Below are 16,536 nucleotides of genomic sequence, written 5' to 3' on the forward strand. Positions count from 1 at the left end.
GAAAGGCTTTGGGAACGACTCATTTCCAGCTCCGTGCTCTGACTCACGACACCAAACAACTCTTTCATATCTTACTGAGCGTTGAACACAAGCTCTTATAGCTCCTCCCCCTTTTAAAGCAATCTTCTGAGTGGCTCACAGACATAAAGGTTTGAACATGGGGTGGTTCTGCACTCACAGCCAGGGCTGTGGGCTGGAGATGACCATATAAGGAGATCCACTTGACATCACAGAGAGCCAACGATAGAAAAACCTGCGATAAACGGAGTGTGTAGAGCACAGCGGTGCACAGGGATGACTTTACATACGCCGAGCTCGTCATAAAAAACGAACACGGCTGGGACAGGAAACAGGACACTTGGACCTCTAACATCCACCAGGTCAGTGTGCAGAGTTACAGACGACGTTGTTTCAGCTGCAGGAAAAACCAGAAGATGTTATTTTCCTTTTGTATTGTAATGAATGTTCAGCTGCTCGGTTTAAGCCGTTATTTTGATTATTTGTTACAATCGTTCACCGATTTTTTGATGGTTTCTGTACCAGGGTTTTAATAGTTTTGCAATTTTCATTAGTTTTTATTTTTATTTAGTTTTGACTTCAGATTTTCAATTTTATATCAGTTTTAATTAGTTTTTACCAATTGTTTGCTAGTTTAGTTTTTATTTTTTTGAAAATCCTTAGTTTCAGTTTAGTTTTGATTAGTTTCAGTTATAGTTTTAGTCGTGTTTGCAATAATTAAGTGTAACAAAATCCCAGTTTCATCATATCAGTCATTCTGCTCATCCTTGGGTATGTTGCTATTCCAGCTACCATACTGCACCCTGGACAGGTCGCCTGTCTGTCGCAGGGCTAACACGCAGAGACAGACAACTCACATTCCCACCTATGGGTTCTTTAAATAAATAAATAAAGGCAGATGAACAACCATTGATACCAGGCAACTATAAAATGTATATCTTGGCCCCAATGAGACTATTAACTCTCGCAGCACCGGGTGTTCGTAATTTTGGTTCAAGTGAATTGATAAACTTTTTGAAGGTAATTGACTCACACAGTTGTGTAGATATCCCCGTCCTGTTGTCTCAGGATGCATCACGCTGCCTTGCCTGGGGTTAGCTTCTGTTTCTGGGGATGAGGGTTGAGTGTGCTCCCTTACCTTCTCAAGCTAAGCTAGGTTAGCCTTCTTGTGTGAGCTTTTCAAGTGCACTTTAAGGTTTGTGGGATTTTTTTCCCTTTAGAAATGTCCCTCATAATTTGTCTGTTTCCACTACAAGACACTTGCTTTATCCAAAACACAGTCATATTCAAAGTAATCCCAAATTGGACTCTGACGCTTTCTCCCGACTTTTCCTGACATGATTCTGCGCGTGGACGGAGCAGCAACACAGACGACTCGACTAACGTGCTGCCACCTGCTGGCATAATGAGACACAGCAAGAAAAAAATCTGGAAACTAAACTTCATTTTCACCCTTGACTATTGTATGACACGCACACATCAATGAAAACTAAACACATTTTTGTTATAAATTCAGTTAATTTTAGTTAGTTTTGTGAACACTCATTATAGTTTTAGTTAGTTTTCCTTTTTTTGTTTTTATTTCCGTTAACGAAAATGTTTTTTCACTTCTAGTTTTTGTTATTTCGTTAGTTTTCACCAAAATTTGCACCAAAATAAAATAAATTCATAGCATTTTTTTGCAAAACTTTGCAGAAATTTAAATCAGCAGGGTGCTGCTTTTACATAATGCAACGTTCCTGTAGTTATTCTTTATAAATGAATATCTGCAGATGAATCAAGTGTTCGTTCGTCTCCTAGAAGGAAGATTGTTGTTCCTGCGACGTTTTGCTGCTTTGAAAAATAACCGCATGAGGCAACAACAGAGGTTTTGCCAGTAAGCTGACCGTTTTCCTGAAGCTCTCATTACTCACCGTGGTTAGTCGGCACTTATCTTTGACCACTTGAAATGAGATTTGAGTGTTTCTCTGTGAGTGGATGCTGCACAGCCTCACTGATGCTGGATGATTGTTACTCTACGGTTCTGGGTGTTCTCGGGTTATTGTGTTGCTTTATGGTGCAGACGCAGCTCTCCTGCACTCTTTGCATAACATCTTCTCGGTTAATCAGTGGAGCCGGCGGCACAGTGCAGGGGACAGCTGCGATTGGCTCACGCAGGCAGGTGGTCATATTTAGGGAGTGCTCGATTTCCTTTTTATTGGAGGAGCGTGCATTTTTAATATTATGTGATCAAATCCATTTAAATGTGTGAAGCCAGAATCAGGATCAAGCTCAGATTGATGTGAACAAACCTCAGTGACCTGGTGGAAGTTAAGAGGCGACTATAACCTGATAAGTTGCGACACACTTTGATGGAAACATGAATCTAGAGCGTGGAATATTATTTTGTTCATCGTACAATTGCTCCAGAGTTTTAATGTACGGGAACATAATGAGCCAAAAGTGTCACATGACCTCCATCAGAACGCTGCAGACGGAAGCGTGGGAGCCTTGCTCGACTTCATCCCGTCGTTCCCATTCTTCGACACGGACTTGAGCTCATCTCGTGAAGAATCCTCCTTGGAGCAGCTCTTCCCCGACTCGGCGGCTATTTCCTCGTCCCGCTCCTCCTTCCACACCCGCTTGTACTCCTGCTTCAGCTCCTGATATGAGCGGGAGAAGGTGTGGAAGATGGAGGTGGCCGGGAACGCCATGATGAGGATGCCGCTCAGGATACTCGTCAGCGCCACTATCTGTCCGGGGATGCTGCGCGGCACCATGTCGCCGTAGCCCACGGTGGTCATGGAGATGATGGCCCACCAGTAGGAGGCCGGGATGCTGCTGAAGCTGTGGTGGGGGTGCGTGGCGGCAAACGGCGCCAGCTCGCTCTCGGCTAGATGAACCAGTGGTGAGAAGAGGGTCACGGCCACGCAGACGAACAGCAGCAGCAGGCCGAACTCTCTCATGCTGCGCTGCATGGTCACCCCGAGCGTCTGCAGGCCCAGAGAGTGGCGAGCCAGCCGCATCACGTAGAGGATGCGCAGGGCTCGCAGCAGGCGAAGGATCAGGCTCAGTTTGTCCAGGTAGCCTCTGCCGGCCCCCATGATGACGTCCTCGTGCGACTCGTCTTTGATGTCGACCACCAGGGACACGTAGTACGGCAGGATGGCAACGGCGTCGATGATGTTGAGCGGGCCGCGGGCGAAGGCCAGCTTGCTCTGGGCGTTGATAAATCGGAGCACGAACTCTAAGGTGAACCAGGCCACGCAGATGGACTCCACCACGAACATGTTGTGACACTTCTGGGAGCACTCGCCCTGCAGACGGGACAGAAGCACAGAGCAAATATAAAGTGTCGCTCCATCGATTTCACACTTGATGCTCAGATAGCCTCGGAAAACAGCGACCTGCGAGGCCCGCCGCCTCTCGCCGTGCCGAGGGCAAACGGCCTCTCCGTTTTCCTTACCATCACTTTAACTCCACATCTGTCTGCACAAAGCGAGAAATTGGAAAACATTTAAAAGCTGCAGAGCACTTACATTGATTTCTCTGGAGGTGATTGCTAAAGAAAAGTGTCTTTTGTAATAAGAAGTATGCGTCGCTTCAGGGAAAAAATCCATTTTTATTCCAGTATGATTTTAACAGATGACAAAAAAATGAGAAAGAAAGACGACTGAATGAAGAACTGTCCACAAATACCAGAGCGACAAAAAGAAAAGTGAAAATTACAACCTGGAAGAACACGGGCTTTTCTAACTGCACATAATGTGAACGACTTCTGACGAGAAGACGCCGTCGGGCAGCTTCCATCAAGCATTAAAATTCATATTTTTAATCTAGAACTCTGTGTTCCTGATAAAAGACTCCTGGAGACAGGTGAATTATTTGTGAGGGAGGTAAGATTCAGGGAAGGATGGTGAACCTCACCTGAACTTTCTGCCTGGTGAAAAGCTGGATAATAAAAATGATTTTGCTGCTTCCATTCTGCTTTCTCCTGTTTTACTCCATCAGATCTTCTTCTATCCTGTTCCAGCCATGATGTGCATGACAAACATGACCAGACGTTCTAATAACGAGGACAGCGTATGCACAAGTAATCCATGTGAGCCAGAATCACTTAGTTTACCACAGTTTTTTTCTACTTATGGTTCTACATGATGTCATAGAGAGTATCCAATCAAAAGAAAGTGGTCTTAAAGGGTGGCCTTGAAGTGGGAGGAGCTAAATAAGGGCTGTAAATCATACATAACTTCTCTAGTGGAGTCAAAGGATAAAATATGGGGCTGCTGTGTCAACATAGTGCTTTATGCTAATTTACTAATTTCATTGAGTGGTGTCGTTAGAATTTGGCCTGCGCTGATTAGTTGTAGAGATAAAAGGTGAAATTTTGTTTTTCTGTCAGATCTTATTTTTTTCTCAAACCATGACTCCTGATAATTAACATTAAATAAAAACACTGTATTTTCTGTAAGCTAACGTTAGCACGATTATACCTGCAGCAGCACCATCCACCTTACAGGTCGGCCGGATTCAGAACTTTCAGCTTCTTTTAGCGCTCACGTCCACACTTTGATTTTCTGTCGGCTCGATTAGTCCGACCGACTGCAAAAACGTTCGGGAGGAATCGATTTATTGTCTCCGGCTCACAAAAGCCAAATTCAGACTCTTTACACTGACAACAGCAGTCAGCTCTGCACGCTGTCTCCTTTGGTTACCTCAGACCGCCGCAGAAAACAACCAGCAAACGGTCACGCTGGCAAAAGCTGCCTGAGCCCCATTAATCTGCTTTAATTTGTCTTTTTACTGTCATTCACACTGATTTATAACTGCACCTATTTGTAATTACAGAGGATTTATTCTCCATATCTTTATTCTCAGACTTTTCTGTGGATGCCTTTGTCTCATACTGAGTCGGGTTGGCAAAAATAAGGCCCAGGGGCCAGAATCAGGCCCACTGGATGGATTTGGAAAATGTAAAGGACAAAAATGTTCCACTTTAAGCTTTTCATAAGTTTTACAGCTTTTCCTACTGATAAAAAATCTCCATGGCCATTCAGAACACACCAAAACAAACAACTAATAGATAAACGATATATCAGAAAGTTTTTTAATTATCTGCCATAGAAACTAGTTCATGCATTTATTACTTCCAGGCTGGACGACTGTAATTCATTATTATCAGGATGTCCAAAAAACTCACTGAAAAGCCTTCAGTTAATCCAAAATGCTGCAGCAAGAGTCCTGACAGGGACTAGAAAGAGAGAGCAGATTTCTCCTGTTTTGGCTTCCTGTTAAATCCAGAATTCAAAATCCTGCTGCTCACATACAAGGTCTTAAATAATCAGGCCCCATCTTATCTTAATGACCTTGTAGTACCATATCACCCTATCAGAGCACTTCGCTCTCGCTCTGCAGGCCTACTTGTTGTTCCTAGAGTATTTAAAAGTAGAATGGGAGGCAGAGCCTTCAGTTTTCAGGCCCCTCTTCTGTGGAACCAGCTTCCAGTTTGGATTCAGGAGACAGACACTATCTCTACTTTTAAGATTAGGCTTCAAACTTTCCTTTTTGCTAAAGCATATAGTTAGGGCTGGACCAGGTGACCCTGAATCCTCCCTTAGTTATGCTGCAATAGATGTAGGCTGCCGGGGATTCCCATGATGCATTGAGTTTTTCCTTTCCAGTCACCTTTCTCACTCACTATGTATTAACAGACGTCTCTGTATTGAATCGTATCTGTTATTAATCTCTGTCTCTCTTCCACAGCATGTCTTTATCCTGTCTTCCTTCTCTCACCCCAACCAATCACAGCAGATGGCCCCGCCCCTCCCTGAGCCTGGTTCTGCTGGAGGTTTCTTCCTGTTAAAAGGGAGTTTTTCCTTCCCACTGTCGCCAAAGTGCTGCTCATAGGGGGTCATATGATTGTTGGGCTTTTCTCTGTATCTATGAAGCGCCTTGAGGCGACTTTTGTTGTGATTTGGCGCTATATAAATAAAATTGAATTGAATTGAATTGAATTGAAATGTATATTTTTACAGTAGGGTCATAGTAAAAAAAACAGACATATTCTGTTAATTAAAAAAAATATAAGTCTTAGAATCACAGGATTTTCTGCACAAACAATTATTTATAAAAATGTCAAATTAAATCAGCGTTTCTGTATCACTGAAACTGTTGCATCTGTTCTTTTTCTTATAATAAAATATCTCAGGGATTAAATGTGCAGTTAGACTGTACATGTAAATACTCTGTTATATTCCTGTGATGTGATTAATGTGTTAGCTAAGAGCTGCTTTTACACATCCAGCCCACACATCGCACGTTCATCTGTAGTCACATTTCCATCTCCTGTCTGTTGCTGGGTGCAGGTACCGTGCAGCGTGTTAGAAACAGCTTCTGTCTCTAAATATCACAGTGAGAGAGAACAAAATCTGCAGCTCTGTCGGCATCAGTTTACCTGTCAGTTCATCACAATCAGCCCCACTTTACATCACAGCTACGTGAGTTAATACGATGAAATATTTAGCGTTGTGGTGGAAATGTTTCTCGGTCAACACGCAGTCTGCTCTGTCAAGTTTTCATTACTTTCATTAAATTTCCAGCTAAAAATCATCCTTCGCTAACGGCTCCGCCACTGAGCGGAACAACCCAGAGAGCCAACTACAGCAGAAATGATGTTTTCATCTCTGCAACACATAAAACTGTCAGTCAGGAAGTAAACAAGCATCAGCAGGTCTCCTCTTCAGCACCATTTTCTGCATTAGATCATCTTCTTACAAGACGTCCTCCAACAAAGCAGTCATCATAAACTAACAATGTACTATGAAAATCATCATGTAGGACTGTTTACTGTCCACACGAGCGCACAAACTGTACCACTGCTGGAGTACGCGCTGTTCTCGGACCATCTGAAAGCTTTAGTTGTTAAGTTTAGATGCAAAGACTCTTTGGTGAGGAACAGAAAACAGTTATGTTGCATGTGCAGCTCTGTACAGGTAGCAACACGATCACAACATTTACACATTCACACAAACTTCTTCCCTGCAGAGGTCACCAAAACACATCACCTGCCTCCATCTCACCCTATCCCAGCATCCGTCCTTCTTTACATCCATGAATCTTCCCTTTAAAATGCCTCTACTGGTCAGCCAGATGACCCCGGGGTCAGTTTCCCTCTTTCCTATAACATTTCCTGGTTCATTGGCACCTGTGTGGTTACAGTCCTGAATAATATTTACATGTTTTAATTCAGAAAAATCCCCTTTCAGCCTCCAGTCTAGCGGTGAGTGCAGCGTGTATTCCAGCTGCTACAGTGCTACGTGCTGTATCAGAGTGTGAGCTAGCATCGCTGTGCACTGCTGAACTCTGCAATTAGCCCGAATGTGTGAAGAGGAACAAACGAGGTGAGTCTGTGATGCTGCTGACTGTTAGAAAGAAGTCTTACACACTTCCATGTGTTAAATTTCCTGCTCAAAAAGGAAATTCATTGTATTTCTCTGCAATTATAAATTCTGTGTAACCAATCTTGGTATCAAAATAAAGCTAATACTTGTGAGATTTCATCAGAGGTGTAAGTAGTACTGCAGATGTTACTATTTCAAAGTTACTGTGACTCAAACATAGAAAAGTTGGATTTTTTATTCCCCTCGCCTCATTTTTTAAAGTGTTTTATATTTTTTATAGCAGCGGTCTCCAACCTTTTTTGCGCCACGGACCGGTTTATGCCCGACAGTATTTTCACAGACCGGCCTTTAAGGTGTCGCGGATAAATACAACAAAATAAAACTAGTACCGGTACCGAAAAAAAGAAGATTTATTCATAACACACGTGAAAAGACCCAGGAAAACCGAGTAAACGATAAAAACGATAACAAAATAACGCTGAAAACCGATAAAAACCCTGAAAACTATACATTTCACACCTGAGCCTCAACTCTCGCGGCCCGGTACCGAACGACTCACGGACCGGTACCGGTCCGAGGCCCGGGGGTTGGGGACCGCTGTTTTATAGCACATAACACCTTTGAAAATATGCTCTGGGTCACATTTAAGTCCAGAAAATCACGTAACTGTTTGGCATCTTCGCTTTGTTTGGTGGTTTTAGAAATGGTTTACATGAGATTTTAGCTGAGATTTAGAGGTTTCCGTGGATACCACACATATGACTTTAAACTATGACTATAACCTTGGCTAGGATGACATGTTGGTACATACAGACAACCTGACACTGATTAAATACAAACAAGTGGAGATCAAGAGAAGTGGCCGCACACTGGGAAACAGCTGACACAAACAAATCATAATGACGCCACAAGGGAAGTTTAAACTAGGCACATAGAACAAGACGACAAGACCTTCAAAATAAATAGGAAGCATGATGGGATTCAGATGTGACCTGAAGTTGACAACAGGAACCATGCAGACACAACATGACAGGTAAGACACACCCAACAACAAGGGGAGCTTGGGAAACTATGGGAACAGGGGAAGATGACACAAGGAGTCTAAATGAGCACAGAGCTATAACAGGGCAACTGAGGAGCTAAAGAAGACTAAAAGAACCAAAACATAAACAATGAATATCAAAATGCAATGAAGCACTGGGTTAAACGACCCAGGACCGTGACACAGTGGCCCCAGATGCAGACGTCAGGTTCAACATTCAGCCAGATTTTATTTAAACCCACATTTAAAACGTTTTATGCATTTCAAACTGATTCCACAGGCTGTTTTATGAATTCTGTAAGCTCTGTACCCACCTTCGTCTCCTCATCTCGGAGGTCCGGCATGGTGCTGATGCACAGACTGATGACGGTGACCATCACCATGACGATGGAGAGGCAGGCGAACATCTTCCCGGCCAGGCCGGAGTGAGGGTTTTCCACCATATCGCGCAGCACCACGATCAGTCTGCGATAGCCCTTTTCCGTCTGTGTGCTGCTCTTCTTCAGCATCGTCCTCTTCTGCCTCCACTCTTCCTCCTTACGCTCCCGCTCCGCCACCTCCTCCACCCGGGCCATCATGCGACGGCGGCAGCAGCGCTCCATATGTCTGGGGTCCACGCCCCAGTAGTCGAGCTCGTCGTGCAGCGAAACGGCACATAACTCCCGGAGCAGACGCAGTTTGCCTGCCGCCAGGAAGTTGAGGATGACCCTAAAGGCTGTTGGGTTTCGGTCGAAGAAGAACTCCTGGCAGGTTTCGTCGTAGTCGTCGCAGAGTCGTGCGATCTCCTCGGGGGTGGTGCAGAAGCGCAGGCGACCCAGACGACTCTGAGGAAACTGCTCCAGGGTGCTCCAGGGGAAGGTGTAGCGGTTGCCGCCGACATTGACCAGAACCTGCAGGGTGCGGTCGACCACGTATGAGGCCTTCGGGTCGCGCAGCAGCTGGGCGCGCTGGAAGTAAACGCCTTTGAGGGTCTCGGTCTCCGGGATCTCGGTGAAGAAGCGGTCGAGGCTGCTGTCGTCGCTGCTGATGGAGTAGGTGCTGAAGTCGTGGTTGGCATTGCTGATGATGGGCATGCTGGCAGCTGGATGTGTGACGGGATGGATGAGATTTTATTATGTCCGACTGACCGGAGTTTTACGGAAGCTCCACTGAAACTGTGGGGAAGCAAAAAGACAGATTCAGTCTGTTGAAATCTTCCATTAATTCAAACTTGTTTGTCTACAAGGGGCTCAATCCGGTCGTTAAGTCTGACGTCACTAGCCGTGTTTGGGCCTAAACTCCGCTGCAGGTCCATATATCAAACGATCACTATGGCATTACTGAGAGTTGAAAAACTGTCTAAAGTCTTTCATCTTTAATAAAATGATCAGCGTTCTGCTCTACCAGGTGTAACAATTGAGTTTAACATCCATGAAAACGGAATTTATGACATTTAACGGAGTTAGAAGTTAGCAGGAAGTTAGCTGGCTAGCTAGCTAGCCAGCTAGCTTCTATCTTAATACAATATAGCATGTCCTGACTGCGGGGTTTTGGAAACAAATTAAAATGTACAGCTCTGCTGTCACTTCCAACATAAATGAAGACAGAAAACTAAACAGCAGTGACGTTTGTAGGGTTACTGAAGTTTGGCTAGCTGCTATATAATGATGTGCTACGTGACCTAGCGACACAGCTAGCTTGTTAGCATAATATAAACAAGCTAACTTTTTTTCCACTCGATAAAAGTTAACGTGAGTGTTCTCTGTGGTCAGGAACAAATGTAATCGCATGGCAGGATGCTGTAAAAGGACCAAACTTCAGCCAGGAGAACAACTGAGATAATCCATCCACAATACGAGGTTAGTCATTCATATACTGCTGCATGGGCTGGGCTGTAGTTACATCCTAAGGTTTTAAAAACTCAGCTTAAATAAATGATTGGCGGTAATAAAAGCCGAGGGAGGTCAACAGTGATCACTGACTGTTTTAGGAGCTTTTTGAGATTAAATAGAAGAAAATACAAAACATTAAACATGTTAACAACACAAAAGCCATATTAAACGCAGCTACTTTAGGCCCGCAAGTAGGATTCGTCACGTCATCACTGAACGACCGGATAGGGACCAACATGTAGTGAAGGAAGTGTCCCAGAACTCCTACTGTTCTGATATCAAATCCAAGTCCTTTTACGTCACTTATCGAGCCTTTTCATGTTCATGTTTTAAAGTTACTCCAGCTCAATCATCCTTTTTTGCAGAGAAGACTAAAATATCTTCCCCACTCGTACCCACAACATGAAACTATTAGGAAATGTTGTCTGACACATTCAATTAACTGCTACATCGGTGTTAAACATCCAAATTCAGAATGATTAAGACGTTTTGGTTTGAAGTTTGACGTGACGTCAAAGTCAGTATTGCAGTTTTCAAAGCGAGCTCTCGCTGTCATAACCTGTCAGATACCATCAAGAAACAAAGAGCAGTAAATGGGATGTGAGCAGGACGCCGGTTTCTGATGTGTTTAATCACAGACAACACTGAACAGACATATTGAGCCACAGCAGCAAAGCAGCCCGAAACGCGGAGAGAGAAGATGAGGCCTCTCGCATATTTGTGCGAAGCCTCATCTTCTGTAATGAGTCTGATCAAAACAAATCAGCGTGCCAGGAAAACGAGTTCAGATCACTGCAGTCGCTGCCAGGAGAACAACAACCCTCAGTGAAGCACAGGGCCATGAATATCACCCAATTTGATGCGTATCTTCTAAAATACTGAATCTCAGACTCAGTGCCAATCCTTATTAGTCTGCTATGAATTTGGTGATGGATTCTGAAGTGAACTTATTGTGTTTTTGTTCTTATTTCCTGTCATATCTCCTGTTCCGATGTTGAACAGTCATATTAAAAACTGATTTTCAAATAATGAAATGTGTATGTACAAATAAATACCCAGATTCAGACAATTCCTTTGATGATGCTGGTGAGGGGATATCCCAAATATGGTCAAAAAACCCACCAACCTGCTGTGTCCGAACGTTTCTCCACTCGGGAGTGAGGTTAGCAGGGTGACAAAGTTTTCTTTCTTTATTCAGTATTAAAGGTTTTTTCTGTTCTTTAGAAAGAATGCAGAGTTTGGATCAACAACAGCTGAAAACCTAAAGTCGACTCTCAGCTAGGCTAATGCTAAAAGACAAAGCTAACCAGTTTTTAAGTGATGACGTGATGAACCCTGCTTCCAGGTCCAAACTACTCTCTGTTTATTAAAGCTGTTGTGATTTTAACATGTTTTAATTCTTTGTATCTTGTTCTTCTTAATCTCAACAAGCCCCTAAAAACAGTCAGTGATGACTGTCGGCCTCTCTCAGTTTTTATTACCACCGTTAAATTTAAAGCTCAGTGTTTGAAACCTTACGATGTAACTACAGCCCAGCCTGATGCAGCAGTATATGAATGACTAACCTCGTATTGTGGATGGATTATCTCAGTTGTTCTCCTGACTAAAGTTTGGTCCGTTTACAGCATCCTGCCATGCGATTGCATTTGTCCCTAACCATCGGGAACCCTCACGTTAACTTTTACAGAGTGGAATAAAGTTAGCGTTCATCCTCCAGCTTCACTGTGTTTATGCTATGCTAACAAGCTAGCTGTGTCACTAGCGATCACGTAGCACATCATTATATATCAGCTAGCCCAACTTCAGTAACCCTACAAACGTCACTGCTGTTTATTTTTCTGTCTTCATTTATGTTGGAAGTGATAGCAGAGCTGTACGTATTAATTTGTTTCAGAAATCTCTCAGTCAGAACATGCTATATCATGCTTAGGTAACTAGCGAAACTAGCGAGCTAACTTCCTGCTAACTTCTAAAAAATAAAGTTAGCGTCCATCCTCCAGCTTCACTGTGTTTATGCTAACATAGCTGTGTCACTAGCGATCATGTAGCACATCATTATATACCAGCTAGTCCAACTTCAGTAACCCTACAAACGTCACTGCTGTTTAGTTTTCTGTCTTTATTTATGTTGGAAGTGATAACAGAGCTGTACGTTTGAATTTTTCAGAAATCTCTCAGTCAGAACATGCTATATTATGTTTAGCAGGAAGCTAGCAAGCTAACTTCCTGCTAACTTCTAACTCAGTTAAATTAAAAAAATTCTGTTTTTGTGGATGTCTGGATGTTACACCTGGTAAAGCAGCCACACTGATTATTTTATTACAGATGAAAGAATTTAGACAATTTGTAACTCACAGTGATGCTGCAGTGTTTGCTTGACTTTGGGACCTAAAGCAGAGTTTTGACACGGAAACAGTTAATGACGCCAGACTTAAAGACCAGATTCCATTGATAATGGGCAAAACTGAGGAGCTAGACCTGGATGCAGAGCAGCTTGTGACTATAGATTCATTGAAGACTATAATGTGCTGTCAGTGCGCCGCCCGGCAGCTGTGGCTACAATGTAGCTGCCATCACCAGTGTGTGAATGTGTGAATGACTGATTGTAGACTAAAGCGCTTTGGGTCCTTGGGGACTAAGTTTGCTAACCCTGAAACCCTATAAGAACAGCATATCCAGTTTCCATATGATTGTTTTCTACTCTTCCGTGTTATATGATCATTTAGACCAGAGGCTGAGCCAACCTGCAGATGAAACAAGACAACGAGGACAACGATAAAAAAATGAAGCTTTTTGTTAAATAAATCAGACACTGATCCCGATGTGCTGTATTAAACTATCTGGGCTTCAGGTGTCAAATCTGACAATATATACAGCTCTAATAATTCTTCCATGCCAGTCATTAAAGAACAAATCAATGAGTCTACATTAGTTCGTGTGTCTTTTTCAGTAAAATATAAAATTGACTGAAAGGGGAAGAAGCTCTCAACACTCCCCATTTTAGCCTCGACACCCTGCACAGTTTCTTCACACCAGCTCACGCCTCGATTTGTGTGACTCGACGGTGAGACACAGTGATGGCGTGAACGAACCCAGAGAGTAGAAAATGCCTGAGAATCACCAAAGAAGCTCTTTCAGCTCTACAGGTTTGAGCAGAAAGTAGTTTCACCTCGGCCTGATGTCGACAAGATGAATATAGAATCTGCTCGTATCAAACCAACGTGGGTTTGACAGGTCGCTCAGTGTGAGCTATAAAAGACTGAGATCCTCACTGACAGCGAACCACACATAAGTTGTAAGTCATGCTGTAAGTATATTTAAGTTTTGTATATATTTTACAGGAAAGGACGAGTCATTTAAGTACTGCATCAATTTTGTGGTAATTGTGAAGCAAAACAAACAAACTTTCATGTTGTAAGCATGCTGTGCTACAGATTTAGATGCTTATTTTTTCATACAAGTTAATAAAGGAAAATATTTATAGTGTTTAAATAAAAGGACAGTTTAATAATACAATGTCCCAAAAATTACCCCATATTTACAACACAAGATCAGAGAATATTCTTTGATTTTCTGCAGAATTCCCATTAAATTACTTAATGAATGAAACCACTTTAAATTACTTACACAGTACTAAAGTTTATTTACATCACATTTCTTTCGTTTTCTGTAAAAACCCGACTTGTTACCTCCTTATTTTACTGTATGTACTTTTAAATATTTGTAAGTAAATATAATGATGTTGTAATTTCAAATAAATCCCATGCTGACTCCCATCATGGACTCTTGTCTACATCGTTCCTGCAAAAGCAGCCACCTCTGAAGCTTTCTTGTTAGACACAAAGCAGCTACACAAAGGAAAAACGTGCGTGTGTGAATGGATGTGTAAGACGTGGTGTGTAAGGCACTCGGTGATCAGGTAGAGCAGAGCCAGTCCACCTCCTGGTTTGTGTTGCTGATGGTTCTGTCCTGTCGCTGAATTCTGTCCTAGATTCTGTTTGAGTGCCATGCTGCTCTCTGTGATCTATGATCCCAATTTCAGGCACACGTCAGGGATTGTTAGAGTGAGCAGGATGCACGCAGCTCAATTTGGAGCCGCAGCAGAGAATCTCAATACTTTATAATTAAGAAATATAAAATTGGGAAAAATCATTAAAACTTGTTTTTAAGTATAGAGTGACGGAGGGAGAAAATCATTTTAATCCGTTTACTGTTAAATCTACAAAACAGTGCAGTGTGTGTGTGTGTGTGTGTGTGTGTGTGTGTGTGTGTGTGTGTGTTTCAGTCTAATGAAGGAGGTTTATTTAAAAACATAATATGGTGAAAAACTGACATTTAATGGTTGTATGAGTGCAAACAGATCCTCTGTACACTCCTGCAAAAGCTGAACATGTTTCAAAGCGTTCAGCGTTCCAGCCCAGTCTTCATTTATGCTAATGTAGCGCCTCTAATATCAACAAGAGGTTTCAGGAGTGAGGCCGTGTTAAAAGCAAAACTACAAAAATTGTTTTGTCTCAAAAGATCATTTCCTCCTTCATAACACCTGTACAACATGTTTATAACTCACCTGTTTAAAGCGTATTAAGGCTTAAAGTTTGCATCATTAGGGGCGTGGCTTCTTGAATGACAGGTGGACGGTGACACAGGCGGCTGTAGCTGCTAGCTGTTTGCTAGCTTCACCTGAACTGGACCTCTGGACCACTTTTTTTTTTGCTGTTGGAGCATTTTGACATCATGTGACCAATAATATGGCTGCTGTGAGGTCACTGCACTAACAGACCATCCAAGAAGGTTGAGGTCTGGTTTTTGGGTTTGATTTTAATTCTTACTCAGCAGTAATTACCAGACATCTGTGTCTGTGTGATGCCTGAACCAAACTAGCTAGCACTCCAAATAAAAGAAAGAAAGACATAAAGTAATTTTTAAAAAAAAGCTATATGTAAATAAGATAATCAAAAACATCATGGCTGCTGTCCAAGTTTTGTTTAAAATGTTGAAGCCAGATACCAGGGGCTGATGTGACTGTAGTCCTCCATCTTTTAGCTACAGTCTAAAGCTTTCCTCAGCCTCTCCGACCTGAAACCAGCTGTCAGCTCAGATTTCTTATTAAAATGCGAGCTGAGCCACTTTCTCGCTTAAGATCTGAGATTCAAACTCAATTTTTGAAATTAAAGTTCAGCCTGAACTTGACACAGAAATGAGGGACGGACCCTGAACTACACCCCGGCCAAAGTTCCGTCCAGGCTGGGAGTGATTCACTCACCTTTCAGCGCGGAGACGAGCCGCCTCGGCTCTTTAACGTGTTCATGTTCTCTAGAAGACGCTCCTCGGCCACTGAGACTGGCGCACAACCGTCCGCGTAACTGCGCCAATTACGAGGCACAGGCGCTGCTCCGGCTCCAGTTTCTGAATCCAGTCTGAAGTTTGGGCTCGGTGTGTGTCCGTGCACCGTCACCGGGCTACACGCACACGTCTCCTCCTCTCCAGCAGCTCCGGAGTTGGAGGGAACGGAATGAAACGGATTTCTTTGTGCGCAGCTCGGTGTCCGCTGACCCCCGCCCCCGCCGCTTCCGAGGAGACGATAAATGCGATTACCTAACGGCGGTGTCCTCCTGAAACCCGCCGCTGGATTTTCATCTGTGTTTGACAGCAGGACCGTCCTCCTCCTCCCCCCTCCCCCCCATCCTCCTCTTCCTCTTCTCACACCCTCCCATCTCCAGCCCTTCTCGCCGATGCACTGTAAAACACAGACAGGCTGAATGTGCGGGAAGAAGTTTTGTCTGATGTGAGAGACACGAAGAGGTAAAAGAAAGAGACGCGTGTAAAAGTTTAACCATTTAATCTTCAGGAGTCACTAACAGCTCCGCAGCTCTGAGGTCGGACCGGATAATTCACGCTGCAGGATTTAAACTTACAGCAAGTCTGTGTGACTCCATCACAGGTCAGAAGGAGAGCGTGCAGCCCTCTGCCACAAATCACAAACACTGAGGGAACAGAAGCAGCAGAAACTCTCAGCTGCAACAGTAAGTCTGATGTAACCAAGAGAAAAAAGAAAGCGCGCTGCATCCATTCTGATCAGAGCAGCGCGTCTACTGCACAGCCTCTTTATTAATAATGGATTGGATTTATATATGGATTTAGAGCTGTGCGTCTCACATCTACATGCAAGTGGATTCAATTTCATGTACACACTCTGTAGACTCCAATTTGGTGCTGCTGCACTACA

The 16,536-nt window shown here is 43.3% G+C and overlaps 1 protein-coding gene across 1 annotated transcript; it reads right to left on the bottom strand.

Annotated features, from left to right (window-relative positions):
- Positions 1 to 562: 562 nt before the first annotated feature.
- Positions 563 to 15,903, bottom strand: LOC146526266 (voltage-gated potassium channel regulatory subunit KCNG4-like). The gene is made up of 3 exons (XM_085164576.1): positions 15,574 to 15,903; positions 8,754 to 9,593; positions 563 to 3,314 (listed from the first exon to the last, which is right to left on the bottom strand). Exons 2-3 carry the CDS (start codon positions 9,510 to 9,512, stop codon positions 2,478 to 2,480), a joined length of 1,596 nt encoding a protein of 531 aa, XP_085020702.1. The 5' UTR covers positions 9,513 to 9,593; positions 15,574 to 15,903; the 3' UTR covers positions 563 to 2,477.
- Between the last annotated feature and the right edge of the window lie 633 nt (positions 15,904 to 16,536).

The sequence above is a fragment of the Neolamprologus multifasciatus genome, chromosome 1 (genome assembly GCF_963576455.1).
Source record: "Neolamprologus multifasciatus chromosome 1, fNeoMul1.2, whole genome shotgun sequence".
NCBI classification, from domain to species: domain Eukaryota; kingdom Metazoa; phylum Chordata; class Actinopteri; order Cichliformes; family Cichlidae; genus Neolamprologus; species Neolamprologus multifasciatus.

Coding starts and splice junctions, on each gene's coding strand:
- LOC146526266 (XM_085164576.1), bottom strand. CDS start 9,512: ATGCCCATCATCAGCAATGCCAACCACGACTTCAGCACCTACTCCATC. Junction 3,315..8,753: donor TCCGAGATGAGGAGACGAAG/GTGGGTACAGAG, acceptor TCCCGTCTGCAG/GGCGAGTGCTCCCAGAAGTG.